This window comes from Camelina sativa, chromosome 8 (assembly GCF_030686135.1).
Source record: "Camelina sativa cultivar CO46 ecotype springtype chromosome 8, ASM3068613v1".
In the NCBI taxonomy this organism is placed as follows: Eukaryota; Viridiplantae; Streptophyta; class Magnoliopsida; order Brassicales; family Brassicaceae; genus Camelina; species Camelina sativa.
Genome location: NC_141887.1, coordinates 11,941,439 through 11,958,083, shown reverse-complemented (window position 1 = coordinate 11,958,083; position 16,645 = coordinate 11,941,439). Strand labels below are relative to the sequence as shown.

The window sequence follows — 16,645 nt, the reverse complement described above, 5'->3', positions numbered from 1 at the left end:
ACTGGAGTCAAAGGAAATTTTTTTCGATATTCTTCAAAGAGTTTATAAAGCTCACTCTCAAGGTGATCAATTTTTGCTTGTGAACTAAATGGATCAAGTTCATCATAACATCGCTTCAAAAGTCTAAATTTCATCCTAGGATCTAGAACAGCTCCCAAAGCAAGTATAACACTATACTGCTCCCAATATTTATCATATTTCAGCCTCATCTTATGTATCATCTCTCTAATCATGTTGTCATCATGATTCCTATTCACTTCCAACAAACACTGAATCTTCCATACATGCCCAAAGTACAAGTTAGATGTAGAATAACTTCTTCCAGACATCAAAGTAGTAATACTATAGAAGGGCATCAAAATCTCATGAATCAACTTTGCTCTCTTCCAATCTTGAGTTGAGGGACAATGTTTGTAATTTTTGTCAACCACTTTAAACTTATTTAAAGCACGCTCATACTTTAAAACCTTCTCTAGCATTAAGTAAGTTGAATTCCATCTATGCTGAACATCCAAAGACAAAAGAACTTCACCATCACCTTCTACACATTCCCCAAATGCAATACGTCTAGACTTTGAGCCTTTAAGATACTTTACAGTTTCTCTGATCTTAGTCAATGCACCACTAATAACAAATAAACCATCTTGCACAATAAGATTCAATATGTGTGCACAACATCTCACATGGAAAAATTCTCCTTTACACAGCAAATCATTATCTAAATTAAGCATATCCTTTAATATGTCTTGCAATGTTCCATTAGCTGTAGCATTATCCAGAGTCAAACTAAACACCTTTTTCTCTATCCCCCACTCTTTTAAGCATTCATGAATCTTACCAGCTAATGCATCACCAGTGTGAGGAGGAAGTATATCACAAAATGAAAGAATTTTGCTATTCAAAATCCATTTTGCATCAACATAGTGTGCAGTCACCACTATATATCCATCTCCATAAGCAGTAGTCCAACAATCAGAAGTTAAACATACTCTACTATGAATTTTTTCCAACTCAGACCTTAATCTCAGCTTTTCCTTCTCCCAAGTTTTGACCACATCAGCAGCAGCTGTGTTTCTAGTATAGCATTTATAATCTGGGTTTAAATAACTATGAAAATCCCTAAGCTCCTCATATTCAACCACAAGAAAAGGTAGATTATGTCGTATAATCACCCTACTAAACTTCTCCCTAGCAATTTTATCATCAAACTTCACCCTCTTTCTTTCTACATCCACATTTAGTGAGCATTTTTCATAATGTCTTTTCAAATTAGATGTTCCACTAGTAGGCTGCCACAAATAACTCTTTGGACATTTCTTACAATAAGCCCTTTCTTCACCATCATCAGATTTTTCTATTACAAAGTAATTCCGCATTAATGACCTCTTACTTCTTTTTTCAAGATGAGAAGAACTTACTAGTGTTCTAGATTGTGATGCACTTGATGATGATGATTGTCCAACAAGACCACTAGGGGGTTCTTCTTCATCATTCAATTCATCAATCATTTGTTCTGCAAACCAAAACACAAAAAATCGTATTTCATATCAGCCCAAAACGAGACAATATAGCAAATAACTAGCACATAACTGCTAGAACAACAACACCAAGCTAAAACCCTTAAGCCATTAGAGACACCACATCCACTTAAACCACAGCTAGAACAACAACACCAAGCTAAAACCCTTAAACCATTAGAGACAAACACTTAATCGAATCAAGCTAAACACTTAATCGAATCAAGCTAAACATGGAATCAATCGAATCAAATCAAGCTAAACACGGAATCAATCGAATCGAATCAAGCTAAACACTTAATCGAATCAAGCTAAACACGGAATCAATCGAATCCACAAAAGAAACAAATCAAAAAAATATGAAGCATGAGAACATAATTTAAATGGGTTTAAGTGGGAGACAAGATTTAGATCATACCCATGTATCCGAAGTCTGAGTCGATCGAAGAAGACGAAGTGGGAGAGAGAGCGAAATCGAAATCGAAATTATTGATATCTTCGTAAGAAATGAAATAAGAAATATCTTCGTAAGAAATGAAAGATGGGTTTTGTTCAGAAAGAAAAATTGGTTTAATCTGGTATTCAAAATTAATCAAATGGTTTGGTTTTGGTCAACCCATAAACTCATTTTAATCCAATCCATTTCAACCCAATCCACTAAACTCATAAACCAATTTGACTCATTAACCCATTAATACTCAAATTATCAACTCAATAAGTTTTTGGATTGGTTTGGTTTGAGTCAATCCATTAATTTTGACCCATTTTGACATCCCTATTTGCACCCAATAGACTTCTCACCAAAGCCATTTATGTTATTTTTGTATGAAAGGTTTTCAATTCTTTTGAAGCTTATTAAGATGGATGTAAAAAAACTCAAGTTATTTGATATATTGCTTGTTGGTGGTAGGAACAATGGGTTTAAGTGTGTATATATAGAAAGATCAATGAAGGACTTGAAACCTCTCTGAGAAAATCATTGAAACTTGTGGTACTGAAGCGTGTGGGACAGACTGGACAATAGAACAGAACTCACATGGTTCTGTCTTTACCATCTGGAAAAGAAGAAACTAGCTGGTCATTTTTATTGACAATAGCACGTCTTATCTAAAAAAACATTGAGAAAACAGTCCCTTGTGAATTGCAGATGGACTTTGTTTTTAGTTTCTTGTCCCACACTCAATTAATTATCTCATGCATCAAGGCAAGTTGCATTAATGCATCATTTCCAAATGGTAAATACAGAGCCATATTCTGTTCTAGTGTGTCCGATGCTTCAACTTTAGATGCTGTTACGGACTTGATAACTACGGTATATACAGCATCGATGTTTTCCCAAATCATATGGAGAATCCCATGTCTGTAACTCAGCGCCTTCCTCGCTCAATGTTTTCGTTTGTTTTCCTTTTTATTGACTCTTAATCATATATATTGTTTATTTGATTTGTCTAGTGATATTCATACATATATTTAAAGATGCTAGCGACTGTAAAATCTCTTAGAAATAATGGCATGAATTGTTTGATATGGAGAAGAGAAGAAGATAAAACAAACAAACTAAGAATTGGACGTTAGAGAAGGCCTGATAAGAATCTTAGTGAAGGTATGGTTTGTGTCTACCGGATGCAAAAACATATATACGCTCTCACAACTTAATTGCTCGCCAGATGATATTGATATACACAGACTTTGTTTATACAACAGCAAGATGAAGTTATTGTCAAATTACTATCTGTGATACCTGTTGACACCATTGTTTCGTACACAAAATTGGTATTCACATTTGAGTTTTGTGTACTCTTTTTATTTTCACATTTCACAAATAAAGAGGGAAAAAGCTAACTTATATTATACATTAGTTTATCTCTAACCACTGTTACTTTTTACTTCTTTTAAATATCATCATTGAAGCCTGGATGTTACGGTGATGAAGGTATCTTCAGACAAGGAATCGTTAAGCCACCCATCAGATGATCGAATCCAAACTCTTCCTCGGATTTACTGAGCAGAGCTTGAAATGAAGGCTGGTTTAGGTATGAGATTGGCACCAAATATCTCTTCTTCTGGCTCTCTCCTGCGTACACCGTAAGAGAGCCTTTTGGGGTCGCCGAGGCTGCTCTGGTGGAGCAGCTTAGAATCTTCTTTGCTCCCAGTAGACTTCTCACCAAAGCCATTTCTATTTCTTTGTCAGAAAGTTTGAATTCTTGTGAAGCTTCTGAAGATGTACAAGTTGTTGAATTGCTTGTTGTTGGTTGATGATAGAAAGAATGAGTTAAGTCTGTATATATAGAAAGGAGTTGTAACCTCTCTCAAATATCCTTGAAACTTGTGATCTTGAAGCGTCAGACAGACTAGAGCAGAGAACATGGTTCTGTTTTTTAGGTAAGATAGATGACAAGTTGAAAAGCAACGCACGCTAATGAGCCATTATCTTCATTTCACAAGTGACTGTTTTCTCCATGTCTGATAATAAATGAAGTGAAGATATGAGATATTCAGTCTCTCACTTGTAATTTTCATGTGTGGATATCATAAAAGAACAACTTAACCTGTGACAGAGACTTGTTGCTATGTTGTTGAACAACATCAAGTCCCCACTTTTAACTTTCTATTAAATCCATTAAGATTAGAGTACTAAAGGACAAAGAACCAGCCACCTAATCATCACCGACCTTGCTTCTCCTTGTTCTTAAAATTATAGGCCACGTCTTGTCTCAGAAACATTGAGAAAACAAGCCCTTGTGAATTGCATATGGAGATTATCCAAGTAGACAAATTGCATTAATGTATCTTCTCCAGATGGTAAAGACAGAATCATGTAGTACTCAGTTATATAGGCTGTCCCACATTTGTAAACCACCACAAGTTTCAATGACTTTTCAGAGAAGTTTCCCTTCATTGATCTTTCTATATACTATATATACGCACATGAACCATTCTTTATATCATCAACCAACAGTAAGCAATCCAATAACTTAAATCTTTTCATACATCTTCTGAAGCTTAAAACGGAATTCACATTTTTCAGAAAACAAAAATAGACATGGCTTTGGTGAGAAGTATATTGGGAGCAAAGAAGATTCTATGCCGCTCCACCAGAGCAGCCTTAGCGGCACCAAAAGGGTTTCTTGCGGTGTACGTAGGAGAAAGCCAGAGGAAGAGATATTTGGTGCCAATCTCATATTTAAACCAGTCTTCGTTTCAAGCTCTGCTCAGTAAATCCAAGGAAGAGTTTAGATTCGATCATCCGATGGGCGGCTTAACGATTCCATGTCCTGAAGATACCTTCATCAATGTGACTTCTCGGCTCCAATGATGATGATCTACATTTTTTGCTTCTTACTTTAGAAATAGACTTATTCATTGTAAATAGTTGAGCATTTTTACTCTTTCTCTTGAAAGAGTTGTTCTAAAAGTTTAGAGAGTGAATACCATTTTTGTGCGAAAGACATGATTCATGTCAATACATTTTGGATCGATCACTGAAAAAGAAAGACAAAACACCAAAACCAATTGAAGAACTATTATTAGTACAATGATTATGAATAAATAGAACTAAGTTGAATAATTAGCATCCGGATCCGTGGCGCAATGGTAGCGCGTCTGACTCCAGATCAGAAGGTTGCGTGTTCGATTCACGTCGGGTTCAAATCCCCGAACTAATATCTCCGGAATTTTTTTTTTCAATGCCTTCTGCTGCTGCCTTGCTCCTGGTTAAGGATTCTTATTACTCTTAACCGAGAATCTCAGATTCGGTTTTCTTCTCCTATTTATAACCCATAGAAATAATATTTTCCTAACTTAATACTTTTACAATTTCTTAAATTTATAGAGATCAAGATATCGTATACATATACATCTATTTACCTTAATATAAATAGCGAGTATTCAAAGAATTTAAAATTTTAGTATTAATGATTTGCTCAACTTCTAACAAATGTTGATTTTTATTTGCTCTCCAAGTACATTTACAATATATCCGGAGTCTTCTGAACTAGATCGAGACAATTATTACTTATACATATGACCACAACTTACACAAATGTTTCAGTCATTCAGTGGCTGGTTCTTTCTTACGCATAGTATGTGGTCACATTTAGTTGAAGTCTGCAGTGACATTTGATTATAAGTTTTCAAAATATTGTTCAACCAAAAAAAAAAATCTATCATACAACTTTCAACTTCAGTTTCTATTTTTATTCTATCGAAAACATTACTACCTCCTGCTAAATTATAAAGACACGCATTGCCCTAAATGGAAAACTGTAGAGACGCGCAACGTATCTGTTTCGTTGTACATATTTCTTATGGTATTTTAGAGTACTATATAAGGCTATAGTTTTTATTGTTTAGCTAAGTCACTAATTAGCCTAAGTGAACTTTATATCATCTATAAGTTTGTAAATATGTAACATGTTGAAGTTATTAGGGGTATGCGCTGGAGAAAAGTTTACGGACTAGCTTATTATATTTGGGATTGAGAGGCTTTATAATTAACCAACGACCAAAAAAAAAGAGTGAAAATAAAAGAAAATATGACGCTGTCTTTATTCAGAATTCAGTTACTAAGAATAGGAATTTGCTCTGCTTTTTACGTGTCCACGAAGTCACGAGCTTACCCAGAATTACACCTGTTTCTGTGTATTATTATTAATTACGAGATAAAAAAAGAAAGTATAAACGATACATGGGAATTTTTGAAGTTAATGCAGAAAAATAAAATACTTTGAATTTTGGGAGCTTTACCTTTGGCTGTTTTTACAAATAAAAGTTTTTAACAGAGCTCTCGGAGAGAAACCAAAGATGGTGAGAAACAGAGTATTTGGTCAGGTCATGGAAGAAGGAGACAATCCTGCATTCTTCAAGATTCTTCGAAGGGAAGACTTGTCTTCTGAAATCATGGTAGGTCTCTAAATTTCTCATACTTCTTCTTCTTAGCCTTTTCTCTTTTTTTTTTTTTTTAATGAAGACTGAATCTTTTGGTTCTTTAGTATGTCTCTTGTGCTCTCTCATGAACTTTAGAACTGTCTGTTCTTTGGTGATTTTTTGCTCTTATATAAACTAAATTTACTGCCTTTCCGGGTTTCTTGTTGGGTTTTGTGTGTGAAATGATGGGATTAGACCAAACCTTACTAAACCATTAAAAAAAGGTTGAAACTTTGAATGTGGCTTCATTTTATCATTTCTTGACGTTCCTCCTCTTTTGATATATTTCTTGATTTTGTTGTTGTGGCCCTCTGAAGAGAATGATTCCTCATCACTTGATAAGAAGCATCTCCGACAAGTCTCCGTCGTTAAAGATGGTCTTAAAAGTGCCATGGGGAAGCTCATGGCAAGTCAAAATCTCCAAGAACCCAATTTTTCACTCCATGGAACTTTTCACTCCATGGAAGATCGTTGATGGAACCAGTTTGTGAATGACAACGGTTTGGGTGAAAACGAGTATCTTACCTTCACTCATGAAGCAAATAGGTGCTTTAATGTAAACACCTACGAGGAAAATGGTAAGGAGATGCTTAAACCAAGACAATCTTCAACCATTACTTCTAGTTCCGGTAAGTGTTCATCTCTGTGATTGCTTTTTGAATGTTTACAAAGAAGAAGAAGACAGTCCTTCATTCATTGCGTGGTTGATTATAATGAATTCAGGTCGGAGCAAGAGAGAAGAGAGGAATAGCAACTACATAGATGTGAAGAAGGATGAAGAGACAGTCTTGTTCTGAAATAGAGCTATCCTGGTCTCAAAACAGCTGAATCAACAAGTGGGAGTTCGAAGCGGAAACAGGAGCTTAACTTGAGAAAAAAGGAAGCCAAGGAAACCACAAAAATCCAAGAAGAGTAAGAACAGGAAGGTGGATACTGTTTCTAATGATTCTGAAGCCGGCACCTCATCTCTTGTTCCAGAATTCAAGATCACCATCAAGTAATCACACCTCCTGTTCTTGGTAAGATAAGCAAGGCAAAACCAGTTACATATTGTCAAAATGGTTGTATTTATTTATGTGAACTAATCTAACACAACTCCGTCATTTAGGGGATCCCGAAGAAGTTTGTGGACATGCATATGCCAAATCAGACAAAGATGTTCAAGATTCATCATCCGACGGGAAAGAAGTCATGGGAGGTTACGTATGTGGTCACTGATGTGCAGTCAAGATTTTCTGCTGGATGGAGTCGTTTCGCCAAAGAATTAGGCTTAGAGGTCGGAGATGTTTGCACGTTCAAGCTCATCGAACCAACCGAGATCTGTGTCAAAGTCTCCAAAGAATAGACTCCATGATGATTGATGATGATGATGTGTGAGGTGTAGCTGAAGAATGAGTGAAGAACTTGAGTTTAAACAATGCATAGGCCTCTCTGTTCACTAAGATTTCTGAGCTAAGTTCGAGATGTGTATCCATGAATCAAGCGTCTTGATAGCTTTCCCAGACGATTGTACTTCCCGTGCCAAGGTTACTCCTTCAGCTAGTGTTTGAACTCGGTTGCTAACCAGGAGAGCTGCAGCTGCGTTTAGGATCTGAAACAAGATTTTGAAAATGCAGGAAAGTTTTTTCAGAGAGAAAGAGAATGTTGAATCTGCAAGCAAAACAATATTATACCAATGAATCGGCAATTGCTCCACGTTCCCCTGAAAGAACACGTCTTAACACATCCGCATTATAGTCTGGACCTCCACCTCGCAAATCCTCAAGTGTACAACGAGGAATACCAAAATCCACTGTCAAAAGATATCTTTAACTCTCCCGTTTTACCAAGTTGCCTCTGCACTCTTCATTTTAGATAGGGAATAGAAAAGGTAGACAGTTGAGTGAGAAATCATTACATGGATCGAATGAGAATTCTTCGATCTTTTCCGGGGTTACATCATAAACTAGCCCTCCTCCTGTTGTTACGCCATGATTGGTTAATAATAATCGAAGGATAATAATAATAGTCATCAGTTTTGGGAAGAGATAATCGTACCTAATGGACTCATTTCGTCTAGACCATATGAGTGTACCACCAGTGCTCTTTTCATTCCAAATCGTTGCAGCGCCTTTGCCATCTTAACAACCTATAAAAACCACATAGGCAACAGTAACTTTAAATGTCTCTTTTTTTTCTTGGCGAACCCAGTTAATTTCAGCAGGAAGTGAATGTACCAGATTTTTGTGGTATACACCAACGACAGCATAAGACACTCTAGCAGGGTTAAGCATAGGTCCCAATATGTTGAAGACGGTTTTTATTTTAAGCTTTTTCCGGACAGGACCAACAATCTTCATAGCTGGATGATACATAGGGGACATCATAAAGCCAATCCCCGATTCTTCGACACATCTTTTGATGCCCTCTGGTCCCAAATCCAGCATTACTCCTAGTGCCTCTAGTACATCAGCACTTCCACATGCAGAAGAACTCGAACGGTTCCCTTGCTAGCAAAATAAATACCCATAATTACATGACCAAAGAAGAGATGGGATCAATGAAACCCTATCATAATTTCTCACTCGTTACACCTTTGCTACTTTTGCGCCACAAGCTGCAGCAAGTATTGAAGATCCAGTTGATATATTGACTGTGTTTGCTCCATCACCACCTGTTCCAACTATGTCCACAACATCACCTAATCCTTCCACTTTCCTAGCATGTTTTATCATTGCCCTAGCCAACCCCACAACCTAAATGGTAGATGTCTACTAAGTGAAGTGCTGTAATATAGGATTATGTATTATTATATGCCTTAGATTGACTTAATTGATACTTACTTCTTCGTATGTCTCGCCTTTAGCTCTCAGTAGAACTAGAAAGGCGCTAATCAGGACCTCGTCTGCCTCGTTCAGTAAAAACTCAAGAGATGATTCAGCCTCCGATTCAGATAGATCCACCCAATCAATCAAAGTTTCAATCAGCTGAGAAATATAATCATAGAACAGAGAAAACACATAATCTAAATCTCTGTCTTCAAAGCAGTTGGAAGCTCAATCAAAAAAACTACACTTCTTTTAAACCTGTTAAGTAATAAACTTTTTATATCAAGTCCATCAAGCCATTACAAATGAAATTTGAAGAACACACAGACAGGACCAAACATGGTTTAGTCAGCATGAAGCAAATACCTCAATCCGACTGAGAAACCAGATACAAACATTTATAACTAGTCGGATTTATCAAGACCCTGAATTGACAAGACTCGGAAACATTTTGATAGAAGCACAAACTTAAACTGCAAATCGAAATGAAAAAAATCACCTGGTTGAAGGTATTGATGGAAAGGCTTGAATTTTCACAAGCGGTTGGCAGAGCACTTAAACCACCGACCAAACCGAGATCCGGAGAGCAAGCGAAAGAAGAGCTGTAGCAGCCAATTCAATTTAGAATTTCAAGATTCAAATCAAAATGACTGACAAAAAAAAAAAAAAAAAAAAAAAAAAAAACATTTTCAAAGGAAACCAGAAAAATCGAGACACAGCTCACGAATTGAAGAAATGCCCACGAATTGGGGACACAGCTCCGATCGATGAGAATCGTCGGCGACTCAATGCCGAATAAATTCTAACTCCGGTCAGGTTGGTTCTTCCGCAACTACTGGAGGCATCATCTACGGAATTAAAGATCTCTGAAAGTTTGATGCCGGAAACAATGGAGCTCGTAGCCGCCACCGCAATAACCATCTCTCGATCACTTAACAACTAAAACACGATGACGAGATTTCTACAATAGATAAATATAGAAAAAAGGTTTTCCAGTTAGACCACCCTGGTTGCTTAGCCTTAATTAATGGAGGTGTGTTTCTATCTACGTTGGAAAGGAAGCGCGATTCTTAGATTTTGCGGTTGGAAACGTTGTGGGATTCTGAATTGGAAGCGTGATAGTGTTCGTCAAACGGAATCGAGGTCGGATTGTTACTTCTTCCTCGTTCCCGGCCACATCCAAAACGAAGAAGACGACTACTTTCTTCCTCGTGCGTTTTTGGGTTTTTTTTAGTGTCTTATAACTTCCTTTTTTTAGCCCAATAGAGGCCCAACTACGTTTATTTCTTCCATTGTGTCTTTTTTTTTTTCTTTCTTTTAACAATTTGCTTTTTTATTAAGAAGAAACAATGTGATCCTCATGGAGGATGTTTACAAGGCATGAGGAAACATAGTAATAAGATACAAAAGGAATCAAATCATCAAATGGTTGATTTACTAAATCGTAATTACATTTGACAAATCCTCTTTTGGTGGAGACCATTTCTTCCATTGTGTCATCTATTAATATTATCATTGTTTATTTTTTTTTTCTTTTTTGTCAGTCATTATGTATTCTTTTTTTTTTAACAACATGTATTTATTCTGGGGGTGGGCATTTAAACCGAACCGAACATGAAACGATCTAATCCGTTTTTTAATAATAATAAACTAAGATTGTGGTCTCATATCCACTAGCCACCTAACCACAATTAAACCAAACAGCGGAAAATATTCAATATCATTAGACCAATAAATCCAATAACCAACATTAATTCATAATAATTAAACCAATCATCCAAAAAAACCATGAATCAAAGAACCATCAACCTAAACCACATTCTAATGATTCAACTCTAGCAACCTAGCAAAGCCAGACAACAACCCATCGAGTCCCTAGAACATTTTCCTCTTCATTGCCTTGATTCCACGATAACACTTTGTCTTTACCTGCACCACAAACACAAATTGAGATGCATGAGTATTTGATAAACACTTAGTGAGGCAATTCTCTCATCTACTGGACTATACACACAAGCAACTGAGATACCAATGTCCAAAACAATCAACAAATAAAACATACAAACCAGGAAGCAAGTATTGTCTCGCTAGAAGGGAGGTGTCGACCGACACTGGCACTTGGTGTCGAGCGACACTGGCACTTGGTGTCGAGCGACACTACCCCACAGTGTTGATCGATGCTGCTCACTAGTGTCGATCGACACTGCTCACTAGTGTCGATCGACACTGCCTCTGCAGTTGCGATCCGCTCGAAGCCGAGAGTCGAATCTCGCTTCCCATCATGTCCAATCCGTCCAAAACTCATTCCCAAAACTATATGTGTTCGTAGGAACCTATAGCAACCATACCCATCAAGGAAAACACACAAACAACACCAAACAAGCATGACAAAAAGGAAATCTCAAACTTAGATCAGCCATGGTCATGCACTCACCTCTTTGCAGGAAGATTCTGACCAACAGCAACGAATCCAACACTCCTAGCAAGCTTCTAACACCTTCCTAGCCTCAGATCTCTCAAGAACAGCCAAGAAAACTCATCAATCCTCTCAAAAACTCAAGAACACTCAAACATTTCTTTTCTCCTTCTGTTCTCTCTCTCTTTGCTCTGTTAAGCGGCGTAAAACAACCAAAGACACGACCTAGGTCGTTCTCCCACTTAAATATCACGGTTCAATGGTTTTCTTTAAACCAAATTGACCCAAATCGACAATTTAAAACGATTTCGTCGAACCAGAAATTGTTGGTGTCGACTGACACCCTCGTTGGTGTCGATCGACACCCATTGGTTCACGGATGTTATAGAACCCAACCAAACTTAAACCGACCCAAACCAAACCCAATCCTATAGTCCAACCATTTGGTTATGTTTCTTCTCAATCCAAATGGTTCGGTTCGGTTTTAAACTGAACCAAACCAATAACCCAATGTGTTTTTTTAAATTAATTACTAATATCATTAAAATTATAAATATGTGATCTTACCTATTACCACTTGCATTTGATTTCTATTTTATTTTGTTTTAACTTTTCTAATAAAACTAACTAACTATAAATATAGATTTAGTTATATTTAATATCAGGTATTAATTTTATTTTTCAAGCTTTTCTAATTTATTTGATTAATTAACTATTATAAAACAATAATCAATTTTATTTTGTTACATTATTTGATTTTTAAACCAAATTAAAACTGAACCAAACTAAAACCAAACCGAACCGAACCGAACCAAACATAAACTGACCCGAACACAAGCCAAACCAAACTAACTTCGGTTGACTTTGGTTAGAGTTTTACCAAAACCGAATAAACGGAACCGAATCGAACCCAAACCGAACCCGAACTTAAACCGAAATCCCCACCCATAATTTATTCGTTGGACCAAAAGACTTTTCAAGAATTTGCATATTTTTGTTTAAAATTCTTCTAATATATGATTCTTATATTATTTTTGAAGTTACATAAACTGACATCTATATATATATATATATAAATATATATGCTTCTAACATGTACCCACTTTTAATAAAACTAGGAGCTTATAGCTCCTAAAGTTGTCCACCTAGGATTTAAAACAATCAATCGGGATTCGACATGTCACTAATTAACTTTTTTTACATCTCCTTAATTAACAATTTTAAATTTAAATATTTTCTATATAAAGATATTAATAAAAAGGAAAAAAATATATAGAAAAAGAGAAATGTAAAATTTTGAGAAACAATATATGAAATATATGAAACTTACATTTTTATTCTTATTGTTAATCTTTTTATTTTCAAATAAAAAAGAATATCAACAAAAATATATTTGATTAACCCTACATGTTTTAATATAAATAATAATCGGAGGTATACCATTCGATCATATTTTTTATTTGGGTTTATTTTTATTTTCGAGTTTGAAGAAGACGGATCGACATGGCAAAACCTTGATTTGATGTTGTTTCAATTAATGTTTGGGGTTTAAAAAAGAAGGATTGACGACAATCACAAATGTTTATAGGGGTGAAAGTATCAATAAATAATTAAGTGCATGTGGTTGCTCTGCTGGTCTTCATGATTGCAAAATCTTACTAGAAAAGAGGCAATGATTTTAGTCTTGAAGTTTGCTCGAAATGATTAATTGCATGTTTTGAATGATTATTCAGTGGAAAAAAGTGAGGAAGCTGACGAGGAAGAGAAAAAAAGAAGATTATAACAAAAAAGTGGACCGTAAAAGTAACAATGACAACTATGGTACCATACAAAATTGACAATGAAAATGACGAGAACAAATCTTAAGAGTAACGTTCAATTGAATATGAGAAAACAAGATTGATTCATGATTTTTTTGATTAGATATGATTCTTATACACAATCAATTTTTATAAATTTTGAAATTGTGTATGTGATATATTTTTCTTAATAGTAATTTAAAATTATATAAGATAATATTGCATAAATATCATCAGTCAAATATATCTACCCGTAGCATGGGTCCAAAACCTAGTATTTTTCTAAAAATTGGCTTTTACGTTTCCAAATGCTTCCATTTTCGCGTACCTGCTTTTGTTTTCATGCAGCTTAGGTTTCTATAGCCATTTTATATCTAAAAAAAGAATGTTTTTAAGGACAGTTTTTTAATGACGAACAAATTAAAATTTAAGTTATATTTATTTACTATTTTTTAAATTTTATTTAGTGTTTAAAATTATATAATTGTATATTTTGATTATTAATTATAGGATTTAAATACTACATGATGATAATGTTTTTACAGAATCTTAATTTAATCAACTTATTAGATATATCTAATATTTACATATTGATAATGTTACAAAATAATAAAATGATATATTCACGTTGTAACACCAAATTACTAATATTTTAATTTTTTTACTAATATTGTTTAAAATCCGTCTAAGATCGGTAATTTCTCTTATAAGTGTAATATTTAAGCCCGCATAGTTTGGCTAAGGGGAAAGTGAACTGGGCCGGGGAAAAATATTTGGTGTTTGGATGAAGGCCACGTGGGGTGCTTTTATCATTAATACAAAACCGAAAAAGAAAAAAAAAAACAACATGTGATGATGTCATAAAAGAATGTTTGCAGTAACAGAAAGAAGAGAGACTCTATCTCACTTTGAACTTTGAAGTCTCTTCTCATGTGTACTTTCTCCGACGAAAATAAGACAAAAGTATCAAACGGCAAGTAGTTGAGGAGATTCTCAGTTAAACAGCGTGAGGTTCGTTTTTTTTCATATACTGTACTGTATACTATCTAAAGCTGTCTACTCTCTACAGAAAGTTTCCGTGACTTTACTATTCAAAGTTTTTCGAAAGTTGTTATTAATAGAATCTCTCAGACAAAGACAAGTTTTATGCTTTTTACAGTCATATTGCTACTATTCATATTTTAAAAAGCTTTAAAGAGCGCTATGCTTTAAACAAATCTTATGATCAATCAAATAATTCATGTTTAAAAACTTCACGAGAACATTTGTGTACAAATCCGGCGATCTCTATATGAGCAATCTGTTATCATAAAGAAGATACGCAAAAGTTTGCTAAACATCTAAATGTTCACCAGCTACAAGATCAGAGAGCATATTTGTATTCGCACTATCCACATGAAGAAGGAAACAAGTAACTAGTAACAGATGTATAAGGAGAGATATATATATATATATATATATAGAAGAAACCAATGATGAATCAACTCATTAATCATGCTATAAAGAAAAAAAATTGTCGATAAGGAATCAACGAACTCTTTTAAGGTTTTTTGTTAGCACCCAGAAACTCTCTCTCTTTGTTTTTTTGTTTGTTCTACTCGTTCTTCCAAGCATACAGAATCAACGAAAAACCAAAACTTTGAGACTTGGAGTTTGTTGTTGTCATGTCCAGTGAGAAAGACAAGCTCTTCTCGGTAGATTGAGTAGTCCTGAACATGAACACGGCGTTCCCCGCTGAAGGCAACCCGAAGAGCCAACTATGAACATCCCATAGAACTTCCACAGCCATTCTATTAACAACAATTGTATCGTTACCACGAAACTTCCACTTAAGCCGCTTCACCTGCAACAATATCTTCCCATCCACACGAACAACAAGACAAGGGTCAGTGACACTCGTGTCACACTCAATCACAAGATCATGAATCTTCCCATCCGCACAAAGCTGAGCTTTCGTCGCAAACACTCTCTTGCCGAAAACATGCTCTTTCTTAGCAATGAACACAGCACCTAAAGATGAAGGCGAAGCATTCGTCTTCTTCAAAGCTTCCTTCTTCATATCACCAAGAAGCAAAACCATTTCCTTGTCAACAACAACACAAACATAGAACCCTCCCAAAGCTTCAGGACCTGATCCGAATTTCGCAGACGAGAGATCCCAAAAGACATCGATGTTACACGAATACGCCTCTAAACTCTTGGAACCTTTACGTTTAGTGAACAGAGACTGCTTAATCTCGACTTTACAAAGACTCTGGTTACAAGGATCATCAACACCAACGGTCACACTTTGACCCATCAGATTCTTGGTCCATGTCACAGTGATCAAACAGTTTCTTCCACGGATACGACACTGGTAGATACAAGTAACAAGATTCTGAGCATTTTTACCGGAGTTTGAAGACGATGAATCCGCAACTTGAACACCATTTTCACCAAAGCAAGAAGGAAAATCCTTCATCTTTTTTTTTTGTTTTCTCTCTCTCTCTATCTTTGAGGAATTTTAACATACACTTGGTGGGCGAATCTGAGAAACCGTAAAAGAGAAGAGATTTGACTAAGACAATGACTGGTACTGGAAGGGAAGAAGAAACCCAGAAAGAAAAAAGTAATTTTTTTTTTTTTGTTACCTGAATTTTACTTTAAAGAAGAAGAAAGAGCAATTGGAATCTCCATGGATTTAGTTTGAGAGTGTCTTCGATTTGGATCCGTTGTCTTGTCTCCAAGAAAAAGCAATGAGAGAGAGATTTTTGAGAGAGAAGAGAGAAGCCAATCGGAAAACTCAAAGGGGGAGAATTGTGTGTATTAGTCTGATTAGAATTCTGAAAACGAAGACAGAAAGAGACAAAAAGGAGACTCCTTTCACTCTCGGAAGAATTATTACCAAAATTTAAAACCAGAACAAATAAAAAAAAAAAAAAAAAAAAAAAAACCTAACCACAATTGAGTCGGCATAAATTGACATCCCACAACGTTTTGCCAAAAAAAAAAAAGAGTTTTAGGATTTTTTTTTTTTTTGGTTTATGAAAATGAAAAATGATTTTGTTAAGCATTTTGGGTTCACATATCTTTCTTTTTTTTTTAAAAATCTTCTATGTGTGTTTTGACATTTGACAATAATTTTGTATATATTTAAACTGTAATTTTTTTTTTGGTTGGATTTTATTAGACACTTTATTT

At 35.3% G+C, this 16,645-nt stretch overlaps 3 protein-coding genes, 1 non-coding gene and 1 pseudogene across 16 annotated transcripts; 3 read left to right on the top strand and 2 right to left on the bottom strand.

Annotated features, from left to right (window-relative positions):
• Positions 1-4,342: 4,342 nt before the first annotated feature.
• Positions 4,343-4,981, top strand: LOC147939973 (auxin-responsive protein SAUR20 pseudogene; annotated as a pseudogene). Its single transcript, XR_015564679.1, has one exon. The product of XR_015564679.1 is annotated as an auxin-responsive protein SAUR20 pseudogene (transcript).
• Positions 4,982-5,094: 113 nt separating this feature from the next.
• Positions 5,095-5,166, top strand: TRNAW-CCA (transfer RNA tryptophan (anticodon CCA)). Its single transcript has one exon. It is a non-coding gene; the product is annotated as a tRNA-Trp (tRNA).
• A 1,139-nt stretch (positions 5,167-6,305) lies between these two features.
• Positions 6,306-7,788, top strand: LOC104709496 (B3 domain-containing protein At5g18000). The gene is given in 7 exon segments (XM_087462538.1): positions 6,306-6,419; positions 6,761-6,889; positions 6,892-7,072; positions 7,167-7,235; positions 7,238-7,338; positions 7,340-7,462; positions 7,552-7,788. Coding segments are annotated over 7 exon segments (939 nt in total). The 5' UTR covers positions 6,306-6,320.
• LOC104707101 (anthranilate phosphoribosyltransferase, chloroplastic) lies at positions 7,184-10,465 on the bottom strand. Of its 12 annotated transcripts, XR_015564219.1 has the most exons (11): positions 10,300-10,463; positions 9,975-10,211; positions 9,750-9,852; positions 9,266-9,409; positions 9,017-9,178; positions 8,660-8,932; positions 8,481-8,571; positions 8,341-8,400; positions 8,117-8,235; positions 7,479-8,034; positions 7,184-7,376 (listed from the first exon to the last, which is right to left on the bottom strand). XR_015564219.1 is itself a non-coding variant. In XM_087462534.1 (10 exons), exons 2-10 carry the CDS (start codon positions 10,169-10,171, stop codon positions 7,882-7,884), a joined length of 1,257 nt encoding a protein of 418 aa, XP_087318660.1. In that variant the 5' UTR covers positions 10,172-10,211; positions 10,300-10,463; the 3' UTR covers positions 7,287-7,881. The 12 variants fall into 12 exon arrangements, 7 of the variants coding, with proteins under 7 accessions (XP_087318660.1, XP_087318662.1, XP_010421682.1 ...); XR_015564221.1 differs by having other exon boundaries at positions 9,951-10,465; XR_015564218.1 differs by having other exon boundaries at positions 9,975-10,465.
• Positions 10,466-14,938: 4,473 nt separating this feature from the next.
• Positions 14,939-16,397, bottom strand: LOC104707100 (uncharacterized). Its single transcript, XM_010423378.3, has 2 exons — positions 16,096-16,397; positions 14,939-15,992 (listed from the first exon to the last, which is right to left on the bottom strand). Exon 2 carries the CDS (start codon positions 15,924-15,926, stop codon positions 15,060-15,062), a length of 867 nt encoding a protein of 288 aa, XP_010421680.1. The 5' UTR covers positions 15,927-15,992; positions 16,096-16,397; the 3' UTR covers positions 14,939-15,059.
• Between the last annotated feature and the right edge of the window lie 248 nt (positions 16,398-16,645).